We start from the raw sequence: 18,840 nt of genomic DNA, 5'->3' as shown, positions 1-18,840 counted from the left end.
AAATTGAATCTCCTTCACTGCTTTTCAGACTACAAATTGCTGTCCTGGGTCTGTCTGGAGTAGAGATAATTTTCTACATGGCAGTCTGCATGGTGTCATGTATTGAATCTGTGACTAAACCAGTGCTGATAACACACTGATATTTTGGTTATTACTCAACATCACTTTCACAGCATCAAGGCTTTTTCTTTTTTTCCCTATGCCCTCAACAAGTAGGCTTGGGGTAGGCAATAAACTGGGGAAAGACACAGCTGAGACAAAGAGATCAATATCCAGATTCCATGATGTCATACACAGAAAGAAAAGCTCAAGGAAAGCACATGGTTCTGGCACTTGTATTCCCAAGTAACAATTATGTGTGCTGAGCTCCTGCTTTTCAGGAAGTGACTAAAAATCTGCCTGCCCGTGGGCACCAGTGCCTAAATTCTTATTTTTTCCTTGCTTGTGCACACAACTTTTGCTTGAACTGTTAAACCTTTGCCTTGAGGCACAAGTCTTCTCTCCATCCCCTTTCTCTTTCCTATAGGAGAAGGAAATGAGCAAGTGGTTGTGTGGGTGTCTGACTGTTGGATGAGGTCAATCCACCATATTTGCTCACCAAAACTTTTGTCTTAAACTTTAGAAATTTTTCTGTAACCCAGGAACATTTATCCTGCTAGCTATTCTCTTCCATAATGTATCAAACTCAAAACATGCTCAAGGTTTCTTGTCCTTCAAATTCTGTTATAAATTGTGTTATAATATTTGGTGGACACAATACTGTTTGATACTTCTTCCTAAACCTACTGAAATTATTGGAGTAATTCTTACATCTTCTCATCTCTCTTCTCCATCCTATTTAACCATGCACTGCTTTAACTATTTTAATACAGATTTCTGAGTGGATAGGGTAGAAAACAGGGGTCAAGGCATTTTCTGTTAATTTCAAACAGAGAGTTTAGGAACAAATGGAGTTTTCTTTCTTCAGCTGCATAATATTTTCTTTTCTCTCCCCTCCCCACTTACTCTGGTGTGAGTGCCTTCTCCATTAATATGCAGTCATTCGGATGGAACTTTCAGAATATAAAAAAAAAGATATATATTCTTTCTGCTCCACTGCTAAGGTCAAGCAAAGAGTCTGTATTAAGCTACCGGTTTTCTTTGTGATACGTGAGGCAGCACAAAACACAAATTTCATTTCCACTCTCCCTTCAGCTCTTCTTTTAAATGCCACAATACTGGCAGTAGTCGCTGAGCTGAACAGATATGACACAGAACATAATGATGGAACAAATAAGGCCCATACTATCTTCATTTTCCTGTGCTAAAGTAAACAAATATGTATTTGGTTAGCTACTGATAGCTCTGAAGATAGGTAAGTTTTTAACACTCTTTCATTGTGGGAAACTAATCATATGTTGAACATCCTGAAATTAATATAAACTTAGAAATAAACAATAAATACAAAAAAAAAATAAATTGGGAATAAGAAAACAATTTCACAAGAGGTCATCAATCTAAGCCATTCAAAACTGCCACATTCCTGGCAAAATATTTTGTTAGCAGTAAATACACTTAAAATAAGTTTATGAAAAAGATAAAGAGAATATTGAAAGATAGCATGAGCTACACAGACTGTACTAACATAAACAGGTGGTATTTTACATTTCCCACATCTCTCATAAATTCTACCATATGCTTGAAGGGAAAGCCTGCAAGAAAGAGAAAAGTGGGAAGAAGAAATTAGAACTCAGAAGCAAATAATTCTATCACTGATCTCTTAATGACTTCTTAGCAACCCATTATGCACTAAACCTGAAAAGAATTATTCATGGTATTTGTCTATTGTACTGAACTTGAACTGTGAGCAAGGGAAACCTTTGATTTCCCCAGGAGCTTTCATCACAGTGCAAGCTGGTATTCTGTCTACCTAGGTCATTTCCTGAGCAATGATGTCTGCTACAGCCTATCTAATCTGTTCCCAATCCACATACTGCTATTTGTTGTGACTAAATTAACATCAGGGATGTCAAAGATATTCCCAGGAGTTCCAATCCTGTGTTCACTGCCTACAGTTTTTATCAACTTCATTTGAGATGCTCATATTCGGGAAGGGTAGGGTTAAAAATGTCTTGGAAAAAAAAATCAAATTTCTGTATTTTTCCTGCGTATAGACAAGCAGAAATTTACTTCATTCGCAAGCTTATTATTGTCTCCTAGTTACACTAACCTAAAGTATCTCAAAATATAAAACTAGTTTAACTAATACTTAATAAAATAATACTTGAAAATTAATATACTAATACTCGAAACAATACTAATACTCATCCAGCAGGTACAATAATGCTTTAGTAAAACATGATGCAGCTTTGCAAACAAATTTGATCCATAGTTCTTTTAGCTTAAACGACATTGAGGAATAAAGGCTTTCTGTCATCAAATAAATCTATTCTTTAACTATACTGTAACTGTCAATCAGTAGAAGTAGTTATCTCACTGGGTTTTATAGAGCTTTCTACAACTCTTTGAATAACACATTGGCACTAACAACTATTTTCCTTAAAGACTGAAAATGTTTGTTACTTTACACTTACATAAATCTTACGAGTGAGTTTCAAAGATATGTGTATTTAAATCTGTTTATAGTCACTGGCGTTTTGTTTTGATTTTTCCTCCTACCACCATTTGTCCACATTCAATTATAGGGAGGTAACTGTTTCTTTGTAGGCAAGAATGCTGAGCAGTAAACTTACGGATAAGAGTGATGTATCAACTGGATCACAAAGAATAAGAGAAAGAATATAGAAATACATTTATTTTTGCTTTGCATCTTGACAGTTTTCTGAGACTGCAGAAGAACAGAACTTAATTTTATTTCCCGACACTCAGTGAAATGTATCCCTGGTACCTCTGTGATTATCTGATTTGAGATTTTGGTGTGTGGATGGATCTAACTTTTCAAACACCAGGGAAGAGTCTGACAAATTCTATGCCTCCCACAGATTTCACTAGATGCTTAGTATTTCTAAGGCTGGGACCCACAAACTTCTCTCGGTTTTGGATGATGGTAAGAAGCAGCACCACTTTGCCTGGCGGAAGTGTTAGATTCATGGAGCCTTATCCATGCCTGCAGCAAACTTCTACAGAAACTGAAGACTTGCAAAAAAATAAGAGTTTTTCTGCTGCATCTCCAGCTTCCTATTCTAGAAAGCCAATATATGAGAAACACAGCATGAGAAGTCACAGAGGCAGAAGAAAGATGAACTAATGGGAGCTCTGTATACTTTTTGGCCACCAGTACTTGCAGAAGGTGTTGGGATATAACCATTGGCCAGTAGCAACTAGTAGGATAAGCACAGTGAAAAGACAGCATCTGAAATCAATGCTCTTTGTAGTATAAACTGCTGCCCTTTCCTTCTATTCTTTTACTCCCTTACCATTGCCTTTACCCATCTTCATCTAGTTTTCTGGTTTTTTTTCGGTGTTTTTCCTGTGCCTCTATTTTTTTTTTCTCATTTGTTGCTCTCTGTTTGTTGCTGACATTTGTTACTTTTCCCCCTTGTACTGCTTGATTTGTATCTTTTATATCTTCTGTTTTGCTTTCCTCCCAACCAGTTGCCATTTCAACCATGTTATCTGGAAAAAAAAAAAAAATGGAAGCCTATGAAATTTGCTATTTGTTTTTATGTCAGACATTTAATATTGTTCAAGTATCTTGGTCCATTTTCATGAAGGAAAGATCTGAAAAATGGATCTTTTGACTACCATTTTTATAAAAACAGATGAGTAAACAGAATATCTGCTGTTAGAGAGGCTATGATTCAAATTCACAGCTAATATGAGACACTGGAAAATTCACTGAAACTGCTCTAGGTGAAAGAAAGGCATAGGAAACTAGGTTTCTAAAACTCATGGAGGGCTACTTGATTACTGTAATAGATTGATCTTCTCCTCAGTTTTCAATAGAGAAATAAAGTGTCTGTAGGGCATGCTTACAAACAGAAGAAGACCTGATGAGACCCAGGAATACATTCTCTGGCTGCATGCAGTGGCAAACAGTGTATGAATCAGAGACCTCTGGTACAGTGTGTGTGATGGGTGAGCAGATGATCCCGTCACGAGGCAACCCAAGTAAGATTGCTCACCATGTAGAAAATGTCTAAAGATGACTTTATATTTAAATTGCGAGAGGAATATCTTTTCTATTTAAGAAAGTTTCAGACAAAAATTTAGATAAGGGGAAATTTTGCAATCTGTATTGAAGAAACTAGATTTCTGTTGATTTAAAACAATCAAGAATTTGACAGTACTTGGGTTTGGTTTTAAACACTCTGAATAAAGATCCAAAACAATGGTACATATTTTGCAGGCTGATAAAGAGATGTTTCTGTAAAGACACTGTAGATCCTGTCCAGCGGGCAACAGCTCAGTACAACACAACAAGCTGACATGCAGGCGGTAGGCAAACAAAGTTACTAAAGGAATCACAGATCTGACGTAAATTTGAAGTAGGGTTCTTTTATTCTGTGCCTGTGAAAATGGATGACAATTACAGAATTACAAGACTGCACAATGAGGTTGCAAGGGAAGAAATTCAACAACAACTCTTCTCGTAGCTGTAGTCAATGTAAGATTAAAAAGAGTTACATGTATCCGTCTCTTAGATGTTTACAGTTTTTGCTTTACAAATGCCTATGAAAATAATTTTTAAAACTTATAACCATTTGTGGATCCAGCTTTGGATCCTCTGAAATAACTAGTTTAGTTCTTGTTTTTTACCTGACTGAAAGATAAGACACTGTTTTATAACGGGTAACTGAGTTGAAAACATGCCTCTTTAAGAGGCCAGAATAATGAAACAAAGTGGCTTTAGCCAGTGTCGCCACTGGGATCTGGTTAGTAGTGCATCAGGAAATGATTATAGCTTGTAGCAAAGTGTCCTCCCAAGACAGCAAGGCCCCTGAAACTGAGACTCTGCACAATGCTTTGGAAAGATTCAATATCTGCCAGTGGATCTGTGTGAACAAAGGAATGCAAGAAAATAAAATGGGAAGCATAGCAGGAAAAGAGATAAAAGCAGCAACAGAAGGAAAAAAAAAAAAAGAAAAAAAAAAATCTTTCCTAAATGTGTTTTCAAGATTGTCCCTAATGGATTTAATCTCATCCAAATTCTAGGAGATAGCATGTGCCAAAAATGCTGCAGATGGCTCAGCTCAGCAGCAGGGATGGCTTGGAAGGGAAACAGTTCCTGTAGCTGCCTCACAGATTGTTTACAGCAAAGACACCGCAGTGCCCAGTCATTGTCATGAAACAGTGCTTGTTCCCTTATTTGATACCTGTCTGGGCATTAAAATGGCAGACTTGTGTGTCGTGAAAACCAGGAGTGCCCTTTTGATAGTTCAATTCCTGTTGTGGAGGAAGAGCCCAGAAGGTTTCCTATCTCTGAATAGCAAGCAGTATTAATAGGAAATGCTGAGCAGTATATATCTCACTGAAATCTTCACTGTGTAAGTGTAGCCCTCTTTCTATAAATCACATGACGAAAAGTAGATTCATTAACATAACTGTCCATGAGTTCTAATCACTGCTAGTCTTGAGACCAGCCTTAGGATCTCTCTTAAGCAGCCTGAACATAGAGATACTGGCTATACACATTAGTAACACAACATCAACCACAAGTCCTGATGTCTTTTAACACATTTCATAATTTTGAGGATTACAGTATGTCTTCTCCTTTATAAGAGTTTCAAGATTTGAAATTCTTTTTCCTCTCAGGTATATTTGGTCATTAATGCTCAATCTCTATAATGTATTTTTATCTCAAATTAGCACAAAACAATTAGAATAATACAACATTCACCAACATTTTCCTTTCAAAAGAATCCAACAAATGATCCACAATCTACTCTATCTTGCCTTATAACAGATGGTTTAGGATATATGTCGCTCTTTTTGCCTAAAGGAAGTCAGACTTGAAGATCTCATACATCCTTAATTCTACATGTTTTAATTCTAATTTTACCACTTAACTGATTACTCTCCATTAAGAAATTTGGATCACTTTCCTCCTCAAGTTTTGGTAAATGTGTCTTATTTTCTTGATGTTTATTACCTTCATATATGCTAGATTCTCCGTCCCCTGTGCCTAAGTGGTATAGACAGTGATAAGATCTCTTGCTAGCATTATCTAAGTGAGTATTCATCATCCAGATGCTATGGTGGGAGAGGCTGGGTGGATCAACCCACTCACATGACAGCTGCATCCTGTTCCATTTACATTAAATCACTGTATACATATGCAAGTTGCCCAATAAAGAACCATGGACTGGTGGTTGCTAGAGGTTTTTGAATATAGTAATAGTCATTTGTCATTATAAATTATATTACATCTGCACTTTTATTGTCTCTTTTGATCTACTCTGCACTCTCTTCTATTTATCAGAGTGCTACTGGTACTGAAGAAACTAGAACTGCAGACAGCTTTCCCAGTGACCAGTTGGCATCTTACATGCAGAAACCATCCTATTAAATGCAGGAGCCACAACTGGATCCTCCATCCTACTAGCAGCAGAATTATTTGAACAGGTGAAAAAATGAAAACATCTTTAACTCATTTCCCCAAACACCTGCTTATATTCCAGAAAATGAATGAATAAGCAATGTGTTCAATCCTTACGTATGGAAAAAAAACAACACACTGAAGACAAATAAAAATTTCAGAAATGGGTCAAGAAGTACTTGAATTATCATCTTCAGTGGTCACAACCCAGAAAAATACTTCCCAAATAGGATAAAATATATGGAATTGTAGAATTCAAGTCATCACTAAAGATGTGATGGTACAGATGACTATGTTTGAGAAAGAGCAAGTAACTTATGGTGTTTCTACAGATATTTCCCTGTATGTGATCTCTGTGAATTATTCCTGGACAAAACAACACATTATTCTCAAAGAAATAAAAGAGGAAGGCGAAGAGGAAACCATTAAGTTGTCTTGCTTGTAGTAAGAACACTAAGAGAATAACGTGAATTTTTTGAATTCATATTAATAAAATGATGTTGAAATATTAGAGTACTCAAATTAAGGATACAAAATGCTCTGAGAAGGAAAGTAAGCTTCTCTAAGTGAGGTTTCAGATGCTCAGTGTCTTGAAGAGAAAGAAGACCAACATGTCTATTGGTATTATTGTTTATAGGTATTAACAGATAGCAAAGTAAGAGAATAGGGAGTTTTTCAAAGTTGTTGACTAAAAAGTCATAAGATAAAATGGCTAGAAGTTGGAATTAAATTAATTTGAGCTTGAAACTAATTCAATAACCTGTCTTTGAAGGTAATTGAAACATAAGAACAGGTTTTTTTTCAAAGATCACAAGCATATCAGGATTCTGCATTTATAAAGTCTCCAATACTTAATATGGTTTATGGGGAAAACTGGAAGATTCCCATACACAGGGATGTGGTTGTCTGGCATTGGTGGGGATTCTCTACAATGCTGCTTTTTTTTTTTTTTTTTTTTTCATGGAGAAAATACAACCTACACCACCATCAATCTGCATATAACTTTTGTAATTCTACCTTAGAACTATGATTGTATTTCAGTCTACAGCATCCCAGACATGACAAATTCAGCTGGTTGCTTACAATGTTCAGTTAGGATTTTTTCTCCATGAATGTGTAATTGTCTAGAAGCATTATTATGTCTTTTGGGCTGTACTACTATTAGTATTCTGTTGTTTACTCTCACTTTCCCAGCCTTGCATTAACATCAGGTCAGAGCTGATCACAGATTACACTCAGTACTATGACCAAGGGAATTTATATGTCATTTTGAATGATCAATATCCTTATGCTTTCAGAGCTATTACTAAGCAAGGAAGTTTTTCTCTGGTCAACAAATAGATATAATTTATTCCTTCCCATTATAAAAAATATTTTTCTTCATTTAAATGAGTACAATTAATTATTTCCCTGAAATTCTTAGGGTCTTATATTTGACCTTAAAAACCTGAATTACTTTTTTTTTTTTTTCATATAAAGGATGATGAGGGAAAAACATTTATTTTCAGTGACATAGAGGTGTAAGTCTTTATTATTTGAGGATCTCAAGATGGATATTTGCATAGTCACAGGAGAAGCAGCACCGAATTAGACATCAAAAACTATACTTATAATGACTTTTGGGGAAAAAAGGAATTTGGTTTGCCTTAAGTGTAATTTACAGCATGTCCAGGCACTTGAAAGACTATTTTTTTACCTTGACTCATACTGAACAGTAACTTAATCCTCCACCTTTGTTCTGTCTATTTGTTTAGCTCAAAAGATAATGGAAGGCCAGACTCTTTCCCTTGATCCATTTACCACGCATTTAGGGAAGTGTAGCTGTACCTGAGAGTATAATGGCAGAAAAAAACAAACAGCAACAACAAAATAATGGAATCTGTGCTCTTGCTTATCTTCTTGCAGTGGATAATGTGCTAATTTATCTTGAAGGGATTAATAAAGAGCTCAAGTGGTACAGTTCTCCAGGACACACTCCATGGTATGACCTCTATTTACTGAGAAGTCCTGTTATGAGGAATCATTTGAAATGGATACATACAGAATTTGCTTTGTCTATGCAAAATAAGAGGTAAACCTAGTAAAAAAAAAAAAAGGGGGCAAAAAAAAAGGCAAAAAAAAATCAAAACAAATTTGGCTGTTTAGTGTAATTCTTAGGACAGAAGTTCGCATATCATAAAAATCATTGTTGTTCTACATGTCTTCGTCAACCAGAACAGTCAGAGAAATACATTTCTTCAGACTCTTCCTCCAACAGTTTTAAAAGAATCTTCACCCCTTTGAATTTTTCTTTTTTTTTTTTTTTAATGATTGAAGCCTAGAAATATTTATTGAAGTTTTTTCCAAATCTGTACATAGAAACTAAAAAATATATTAGTTTTTAAAAACTTCAGAGTTAATTATTTGATAATCCCTTCAATAAACTGGCAATCAGGCTGAGAAATAAATACTGAAAAATGCATGTTTTCTCTTATGTCAAGAAATAAAAAAGAAAACAAGCAAACAAAAACTTACTAGCAACAATTACTTAGTTTTTGAACTTTAAAAAAAAATTCCTTTTCTCATCTGAAATACAACCTTCTCAGGACAAGTAACATGAAATTCACTTTGCAGCTATGACATCCATTCTATAGATAAACATGTGATTCCATTTACCAAGAATAACAGTAAATCACCTTCACCTTTAAATAAATTCATTAAGAAAGACAAAACAAACAAACAAGCAAAAAAAAAAAACCCAAACCCTTATGATAACATTATTATTCAGCCAAGAAAATGAATATAAAGTCAGATTATGGTGCAATCTGATGAGTATTTGAAGGATACTTGGGTAATAACAATTTTTCTTTAGACAGACGTTTTCTGTTTTACTCAGCTGCACAGGTAGATTGATTTGTTTCTTTTTGGTAGCCACTGTTCAATCCATCACTTAAGTACTGCTAATGATTTGCCCAATATACTGCAGTTAATTATTGTTATTAATTAGTTTGCTAAATATAAAATAGCAATGCATGGTCTCTGGATTTAGAAGCTCTTTTGTGCATATTTTTTTGTAACACTGAAAAATAAAGCTAAACCCAGAAGTCTGAGCTTCACCAGACTAAAGACCATAAGAGTACTTGGTTCACTGTCCAGATGTAGATCTCTGAAGGTATTTTTAAGCAAAACCCATTTCAAACCCACTAATATTCTTAGGTCTTAAACCCTATGTCAGACAGCTCCAGGTAGGTTTGAATAGTACTGAGCTCCCCTGAGATTTGTCATCAAACCAGAGTAGACCAAGTGTCAAAATCAATTTTTAATTGAAACTGAAGTATCACTAGAAATGTATAATTTTGATATGGACTATAATTAGATGAGAGCCAGCAAAAAAAAAAAAAAAAAAAAAAAATCATTTTATTTAATTTCAGTTTAATTCCTGGTGCAACCCTGATTTTGCTCTGAATTTGCAGTAGAGTGTATAGCTGTTCTTGAAGTCAGACGTATCTTACACTAAGTGATAAATTAGCATATTGCTCTGGAAATAAAAATAGTTCTATTGTTAGAGGTCATAGATAACGCATTCTAGAGAACCTATAATTTATAACTAAAGTACAAAAATCAATGGCCAAGAAATTTTACATATAGCTTTGTACTTTTTTTATTTAACACTGCTATTACCTGCTTGTTCTAAACTCTGGGTTAGAAGTGGTATTTTTTCCTCCTATAAAATAGCAACAGATATTTTCCTTTTTTTTCTGGTGTTGACTTTGGAATGTAAGGACCCTTAAGTAACAATTTTTAAACCATCTGCAGTTTGCACATCATGACTCTGAATGTGGTGGGTATCAGACTTGGATATGCTGTGTTTATTTCATATTACCAGTTCCTGTGAAATTTCTAGTACATTGAATAGTCCAAATAACAGGAGGTTAGCTGTCCTCTTGGATTTTCTGCCACCTTAAAGCACAGAAATCAAGAGATAATCCTGACAAACTGAAGTAAGTATTCTATAAACACCAATGTCTAAAGAATATTTTTGGTGTCCTTTTCCTCATTCTCATTTCTCATTCTTAGGCCCTTGTAATAAGCATGCAATTTTCAATATGAAGACATCCATCAGTACAGTACGACCTGGCACATTAAGAGAGCAGAAGAGGGTGGGAAACAAGATCAAAATGTCCAAGGGATCTCCAGAAGTGAAATATGTCCAGGGCAAAAATAATTCTTCTAACATTTCTGTGCAGGTTAATTTCAGAAGAAAAAGTCATTCCAAACCTGAATTATGCAATATTGAGCAAAATGAGGAATGGAAAGGATTTTATGCAAAAAATGTTTCCCACTCAGCAACTTAACCTTAGTTGTTCCTTCTTTTATCATGACCTAAAAAGTGAAGGAGGAAGGAGAAAAATGGGAAAGAAACAAGAAATGTATCATACCATATATTACTTATCTGTAAAATTCTGAATTAGAAATTGAACTTTTTTTTTAATCTCTTGTTCTTAATCTACTCTGACTCATTTTTATGGTTGAATTCATGATTTTGTGGACCAAGTGAATATAGGTCATTAGGGAAAAACAAAGCCCATCTTGGAGAATGATCGTATTCATTCAGATTTTTTTGTCTTTTTAATCCAGTGTAAATTAATCCTGCCTATAAAACAAACAGAAATAATTTATGGAACTGTATCATTTTTTTCCTTATCTCTATCAGAATTCAAACAGTTTGACCATCTTTCAGGATTCTACAGGAATATTTCATGCTTGGAAGTTCAGAATCAATAAATGATGAACTGTCCACCTCATTTATTCTAGACTCTTAATTCTCAAGTGTTTTCCCCAGAAGTTTCTCTTTTGTGAAAACAACAGAAGATATTCATTAAGCCCATTGAATATCATAACTATCCACTTCATCTTATTTTTATTTCTCTAAGGCCACACAGATGCCCAACTCTTCTCCAATATTTATGTGGTACTCAGCTTTGGGGTTGCATCATTAGCTTGTATAATCCACAGATTTGAAGGCTTTATTCTTATGAAATCAATAACTAATGTTTTCTGAATAAGGGTATTTGAATAAACTTCATTTGTGCTTTAAAACTCTTATCAAATAGCAAATGGGAACTCTGAAATTTCCTCAATGTGCACACAAAATTTGGTTGTTATGATTCACTTCTACTATTCATATGGTACAGTTTGTAGCATATTTTGTTTTGGTGAATGACTCTTCAAAATGACATAATTCTTACAATAATATGTTTGATGCTTGGGAAAAATTGCTGCCATCTTTTGGACGTATTCAGGAAAAAAAAAAAAAAAAGATATTTTACTGAAGTTCCAGCTGACACATCCCACATACCTGCTTTACCGTGGAAAATATAATTTGAAATTGCAGAAGTTTACTCTGAGATAACCAATAGTTTATCCTCTTCCATTTTATGTAGCGATTATAGAATAACATCTGTGCAAGAATTGCTTGGCTAAGCAATACCTACGGGATATAGCTTTCACTGAAATATGTGCCACTGAAGTTGAAGACAAACATAGCAACAGAACAGAGACTATAGATACAGAGGGGAAATTATACCTACTCCGATATTTAATTTTTTGCATGTATACCTTGTCTTGTTTGAATAGGAAATAAAACTTTTTTGATCTATACAATTATTATAGATTAGTGTCACAACATATTTATACTGAAATCTCATTGGAAACTAGCCTGGATTATTATATTATTTTGTTGTTGGTTGTTTTCTTTTTTCCTTTTTATTTTGTATTTCCAGAAGATGTAATCAGATGCTTGCTATGTGGCCAGCTCAATACACTGGCTTCTGAGACAAACACTACACATTTAGCAAAGTCTTTTTAAGAAAAAGAGAATCATAGTGTCATTGAGAATAAATCAAAGGTGATAATATCTGGGAAAAAAGAAAACATTGTCTGGAGAAAATAATGACTCCCCTGAATAGATACCATTGTCAGGTACTAGCATATCTTGCCAGCACTGGACAGTAATATTAAAATATGCTGCAAATCTACCTTATCGTCTGGAGTGAGATTCAGACATGCATTCTGTAACTGTCCAGACAGGAAAGGAGACTAACACAAGCTGAGTCATAATGACACTCAGAAAAAAAGTCAAAAGAAGATGTGGAAAAGAAAACAGAATCACTGTAGACATCCTCCACACTTCACACTGTACAGCTGACTTTGTGGTTAGTTTCATTCCTGGCTGAGCACAGGGACCAGTGGCAGGCCAGTAAGTTACATCCACACTATCCAGCAAACCAACACCCCTTGTAAAGTGTGAGTGACATGACCACTTGTTTTAAACTAACAACAGCAAACTGAACACTCTCCCCTCATATGCTGTGGAGCCAACACTAGTTTTACAGAAATATTCAATTAAAAAGGTTTATAACATTTCAGTCCCTAAGAAATCAAGCTGACTCATTGCCCCAACCACAAATTATAGTATTTAATCCAAGCCACGTGCAAGAGAAAGAGCAATGCAATTCCTCATTAAACAACACTGTTTTTCTGTAAACTTCACACACCAAGTTCACCCTTTCTCCCCAAAAATGCTGTTGCTCAAACTTACCGCTTTTGCCAACTCCCCCTGCTCCTAGCATCACCACCTTGTACTCTCTGGACCCTGCTGAAGCATTGCTGGAAGAGCTGATCACTTCATTTTCTAGCTCCATCTTGCATGAGGCAGGAGAAGGGAGCAAAAGGGAAGAAAAAGCAATGGGCAGGTGCTTTCTCTGATATCAAACAACTATGTGTTAGGAAAAAAAAAAAAAAAGGCAGAAAGGAAAGGTATAATACAAGAGGTACGATTTATCAGTCTCACACTTGCTGCTGTGCCTGCGTTAGCTGAAGAAGGTCTCATAGCAACCACTTAAACAGCTTCCAATAAAAATCTTTCTCTGCCTCCTCCCAGCTCCGTATCATTCTCTGTGTTTCTCTTCCTGGACAGAAGCAGTTTTGTGAGACTCAAAAGCCCTGGTGCCTCTGGGTGCTGCTGTGTCTTTGGAATCAAATTGAGAAGAGCCTCCAGAAAAATAATATGGATCACAATTTTTAATTATGATGTTTGTTATTCCATGTAGCACTTGCTTGAATCTTAAGTAATAACAAAACAGACCATTCAACCCTTCTGCCACCTTGGACTTAAACATTTGTCCTGTGTTCTTCAAGTTTGCTAGATTTATGTTTAATACTGTTAGAAGTGAAATAAACAACTTTTTAAGAGTCTTCATTCCTCATAATGTTTACTGCAAAGCAGAGAAGTTTTCTAAGGTTGGGTTTGCCTCAGATCAATTCTCTTAGTTCTGTTTGCATCAATTAGTTACAGAAACAAGGTATTTTGGAAAAAAAAATAATAATAATTATATATATATATATATATATGTTTGTTATTTTTCCTTTTTACCACACAGAATTTCAGAAGGAGATTAGGATTGCATGGAAGAGACAGGATCAATTCATCCAGAAATTATCCGTGTAAGGAAAGGAAAAACAAGTTGCTATAAGTATTTTATACTAACCTCAAGTGATTTACGTAACCAACCTGGTCAGCCCAAATAAATAAGAAAAGAATAAAGCAAAATGTTCGTGAATTACATCCTGTATGAAAATGTCTCATTAGGATTATTCAGTGAAAACTTACAACAAAAGACTGCAGCTTTTCGTTGTTTTCTGATGATGTACTCAACAGACCTAGTATATTTAAGAATATGATAAGTAGATAGTTGCCTAGCTTTAATATTTAAATACATTTGAGGACTAAAAAGCATCTGCTGCAAAAGGGATGGAAAGCAAACTTGCTCTCCTTTAAAAAGTGCTGGACTTTCATGACAGGTAGAACTGTTGAGGAAACAGGGAAATGGAAGCAAAGTGTAGTATGTTGGAAGCCAGATACCTTCATCTGTCCATTCCTCCAATTATTTCATGGAAAGTAAACATATGGCATTACAAAGGAATACAGAATTAAAATTTGAAAAGGAAATAATAATAATAAAAAAACCCAAACAAACTGATTAAAAACATGATTGAAAGAAAATTAGGAAGGAAAAAATATAGAAGGGCACAGGTATGTTTATATGTGCTAAGGAAATACGTGATGAAAGAGAAGAGATACATAGGTATGAAAATAGAAATATAGTTACAACTGAGAAAGTCAACATAATGTGAGTACTCATTTTCCCTCCTAATCCAAGAATTAGGAAGCACCAGATGAAAGAGATAGTAGTAAAGATCAAAATGAAACTACTTATAAAAGTCATGCCTGTGTTAAGGAACTTCATGCCACTTGATGCTTTGGGCGGTAAAAATGAACTTGTAATTTAAAAGAATTTAAATACAGAATAATACAAAATCCACTGTGGTCTATTGAAGTCACCAACTCTTGTTTAAGGAGCACTCAAGATCACACCACCAGATCCTGGAAAATACTGAAGAATACGAGCATGGCAGTCTGTTTACAGCTACACAGGATAAAAAAACAGAGAGACAGCTGCTGTGTTCTGAGGACTGCTCCAGAATCAGAATCTGTTACAGTTGTCCTACAGGATCTATGTAACAACCATGCTCTGAGCAGTTTTATACTATCAGGGCTGGGTGCCTGTATTGATGCCTGGATGCAGCCCTCAAAATTCAGAAGGATTTTATTTTCTGAGCATAAAATAGGAAATTCTGAATGTAATAATGTGTTGTCTCAATATTGAACTTCAGGAGAAAGAGACAGGTAGAACAGTAAATCCCTGTTGTGATTAGAATTCCATTTTCATTAAAATTACCCTCAAGTGCTCAGTATTCACTTATTAGATAAAACTAATAATGATACTACACCCAGGGCTTAGAAAAACTGGGTTTTCCTGGTGATCTCCCATCAACACAGCAACCTCTTCCTCAGGAGCTTTTAACCCTGTAATTGGCAGTAACATTTGGCTGACATTAAAACATTAGAAAAGAGAGTGGTTGTAGGTATGACTCAAAAGACAAGCTAATAAAAATATAAAAAAAAAAAAATAGTGAAAATTGTGTATACATAATTGATAAGAATTAGTCAGATTTTTTTCCAGCTGTTGGTGTTGCCAGAGAAAAATGACAAGTCGTTTTTTCTGTTGTTTAGAGCTGGCAAGTGGGGAAAGAACATAAGAATGGAAGAGGTTACAAAAGGGCATTATATTTGAGTAAGAAGTGGAATAAGACAGAACATAATGGAAAGCCTCTTCCTCATCTTTTAAGAAAATCTTGAAATAAAGACAACATTTTTATCTCTGAAAAAGTGGAATTAAATGTTTTTATCTGTTGATTGAGGATTAAGCATTTAAAATACCTTACTTAAAGACAGATCCATGTTTATTAAACTTTAACAGTTTAATAAATGTGATTACATTATATAAGAAAAATATATCTTCCTTACTTTCACAGGGACTTAGCCCAGGTCTAAAAGGTGATACTGCATTCTTGTTTATAATGCAGGATTTTTTCTAACCAGTTTTCATCATAACTTCCTATTGACAAGCAGTAGTGGAGCACCAGTATTTAACTTCATTCCCATTCATGATAACATCAATTAGTCTTCCTTCTCCCACCTGAGCAGAAAATGACAATGTTTCACTTTTGGTTTGCTGACAACAAAATTAATACTGAGATGATCTGAAATGACTGAGTTTGAAACAATACAGGAAAAAGATCACCAGGGTAACTGCTTTATGGACAACAGGAAGAAACAGTACAAAATACAACAATCAAACCTGAGATACTAGAGTTTTTATGAGTGACTTATTCCACAATAGATTCCAACCCACTCTTTTATCTTTTTTCCACTGCTTTAAGGACACATTTGTCATGATGTAAATTCAGAGAAAACTGTCCTCAGGCAAAGAGGAGCAACAGAAAAGGTTGAAAAAAGGCTACTAGCCTGTAATGAAGCATATATTTAAAAAAATCAGTCTCTGTTGTTGTTCACGTATTGCTTTTGACCATAGAGCAAATCTTTCATTTTTTTTTTCTGATCTTTCAATTTGTTATTCAAACGCACTCTAAAAACCAGCAATCAACCGAATGCATTCAGTATTCAATATCTAGTAACTGCTTTGTTTAAATTCATATTTTGACAGTTAATATAGAAATAGCTGTATGCTTAAGTCTTCAAGGTTGTTTAGGTCTTAAGCAAAAGACAACACACAGCTAGGTAGGTTAGAGGAGATGCAGATGAGCTTTTTCTAGAGAAAATGCCATTAGAAAACACAGTCAATTCATCCTACATCACCATTTGCTCTGGGGATGTTGAATAAAATAATGAGATGTTAATACAACATGTAAAAGTTCTGAAATTGTTTCCTAGAGCACTTTATGTTGAGAAGATTTTATCAATTAACCTGGATAAATATTCTTGTCATTAGGCAGGGATCTCATGAGTTTAAAAATTTGAATAGCAAGCAAAATGCAAATCTTGACTTATTTGTGCTCCAGTAAGTGATGGGTTTAAAGACACCTGCACCATTTAATAATAAGCGAATATGCATGAGCCCACTGGGATCTGTGCCATTATGGAAACACTGACCAATTTTTTGTCCCTCATGTTTACCTATTAGGCACAGGAGAGAGAGGAAATGTAAAAAGCATCCTTCATAAAATTGTATGTAAGCCCACATTTTTGCATTGTTCAGGCTACTATGACAAGACAGACTGTTAATGCAGAAGTCATTGCACATCACTGGAGAACTGATTGAATCTTCTGAGAAAAAAATGCACTTTGCCTGCTATCTTAACTTGGTGAATTCTGAGTAAAGCTAGTATATAAAAGTAGTTGCCAGGGGACTTCAAAAATTTTAAACTTAATTTTTACATCAAAATGTATAACATGTTCATTTGTAAATATACTGAACACCTCTGAATCATGCACACTACAGAAGCAACTCTACATTTTTGGATTCCTACTACAAATAGCCGGTGGTTAAATCAACTATCTGCCATAGGCACCCGGACTTCCCTAGGTAATCCCCATCCTCTTTCCAGTTTCCAAATTACTCATCGGCAGGATGACTCAGTGTGTCACACATAGTATACTTGATAGAACACTGGACAACCTCTAACCTTGAAGCTGGCTCTTCAGCTCAAGCTGTTAACACATTCATATTTTGTTCTGAAGTTCTTATTTCTGTCCCTAGTGTCAGACAACACACTGTCCTCTGTCTCTGCTGCAATGTATTTTAATTAAAGTCTTACTACTGGATGAAGTAACAATAGCAAATGAAAGGAGAAAATATGTGAGACTTACTATTGATAGAAAATGTGAAGCAACTCCACAGAGTAAAGGTGTATTGTGTATTTTGTCTTCTCAAAGAACTGAGGTTTGTCATAAACAACATCCTGCCTTTGTTTACCCCAGGTCAAACAATGCATGAATATTGGAACTACTATACAAAGGCTTGAGAAATAGGGGCGGTATATCACATTCTTGAGAACACTCACATAGTGTCAAAGTCAAAAGTTCTTACAAGTGACTAACTTCTTATAGAACAGAAACATTGAAAGTTATGTCTTAGAGTATGTCAAAGGGAAAAGCTATTTTCAATAAGGTTTCACAAATGATTTATGATCTTACTATCAAAAAATACTAATAATTGCAGGTCACATATAGATTTCTGTTGAATTTTAATTACTTTTGTGGATAAGACTTTCATACTTTCAAATACAACATTGATATTCAGAATGCAAAATCCTTAAAGATCTCGAATCCTTCACCCCACATAAACACGTTCTCTATGAGCATTAATGTATGTTTATGTTAAACTCATTCACCTTTTGTTAGAAAGGAAAACTGTAAGCACAAATATAATACAAAATAGTATAAAAATAGGGTTAGAAGATCTCTGAAGAGGCCATCTTTTCAATCCCTGCCACACTCCACAAGCACGTTTAAGTAATTTGAACAATATTTGCTTAACCTTACTTTAAAATCTTCCAGAGAGAACTTACCCAGTTTCTCAAATACTGGATTAAATTGCTTCACTATCCTATTAGAAATGTCTTTGAAACCCCATCGTCCTTCATTACACAGCAAGACTATCATTTCTCATCCTACCTGCTACAGTTATTATGAAAAGGCATAGTGCATATACCTAACACATATTTAAATAATGAACTAGCAAATTAAATGAACATGGTAAATATAGAGAATTTTGTCCTTCTCAGATGTTCTGTCTCTTCTTTTTCTTTCATGCCTCCTCATTCTCTCCAGAAAGCTAACTCTATCGATCTTCTTTCATAGGCTGTTTATTATAACAACCGTTAGTGCTTCTTGTGTT

The 18,840-nt window shown here is 34.9% G+C and overlaps 1 protein-coding gene across 3 annotated transcripts in view; it reads right to left on the bottom strand.

Annotated features, from left to right (window-relative positions):
- Positions 1 to 13,489, bottom strand: part of RIT2 (Ras like without CAAX 2) — a 186,094-nt gene extending 172,605 nt beyond the window's left edge. Inside the window, exon 1 of one of the 3 annotated variants that reach the window (XM_065046924.1) lies at positions 13,119 to 13,489. In XM_065046924.1, the coding sequence (XP_064902996.1) occupies positions 13,119 to 13,221 (103 nt within the window). In that variant the 5' untranslated portion in view covers positions 13,222 to 13,489. The remainder of the gene's footprint in view (positions 1 to 13,118) is intronic. The other 2 variants (XM_021284871.2, XM_005500406.3) reach the window with 2 other exon arrangements.
- Between the last annotated feature and the right edge of the window lie 5,351 nt (positions 13,490 to 18,840).

Source organism: Columba livia, chromosome Z (assembly GCF_036013475.1).
Source record: "Columba livia isolate bColLiv1 breed racing homer chromosome Z, bColLiv1.pat.W.v2, whole genome shotgun sequence".
In the NCBI taxonomy this organism is placed as follows: Eukaryota; Metazoa; Chordata; class Aves; order Columbiformes; family Columbidae; genus Columba; species Columba livia.
This window is presented reverse-complemented; position numbering and strand designations above follow the sequence as displayed.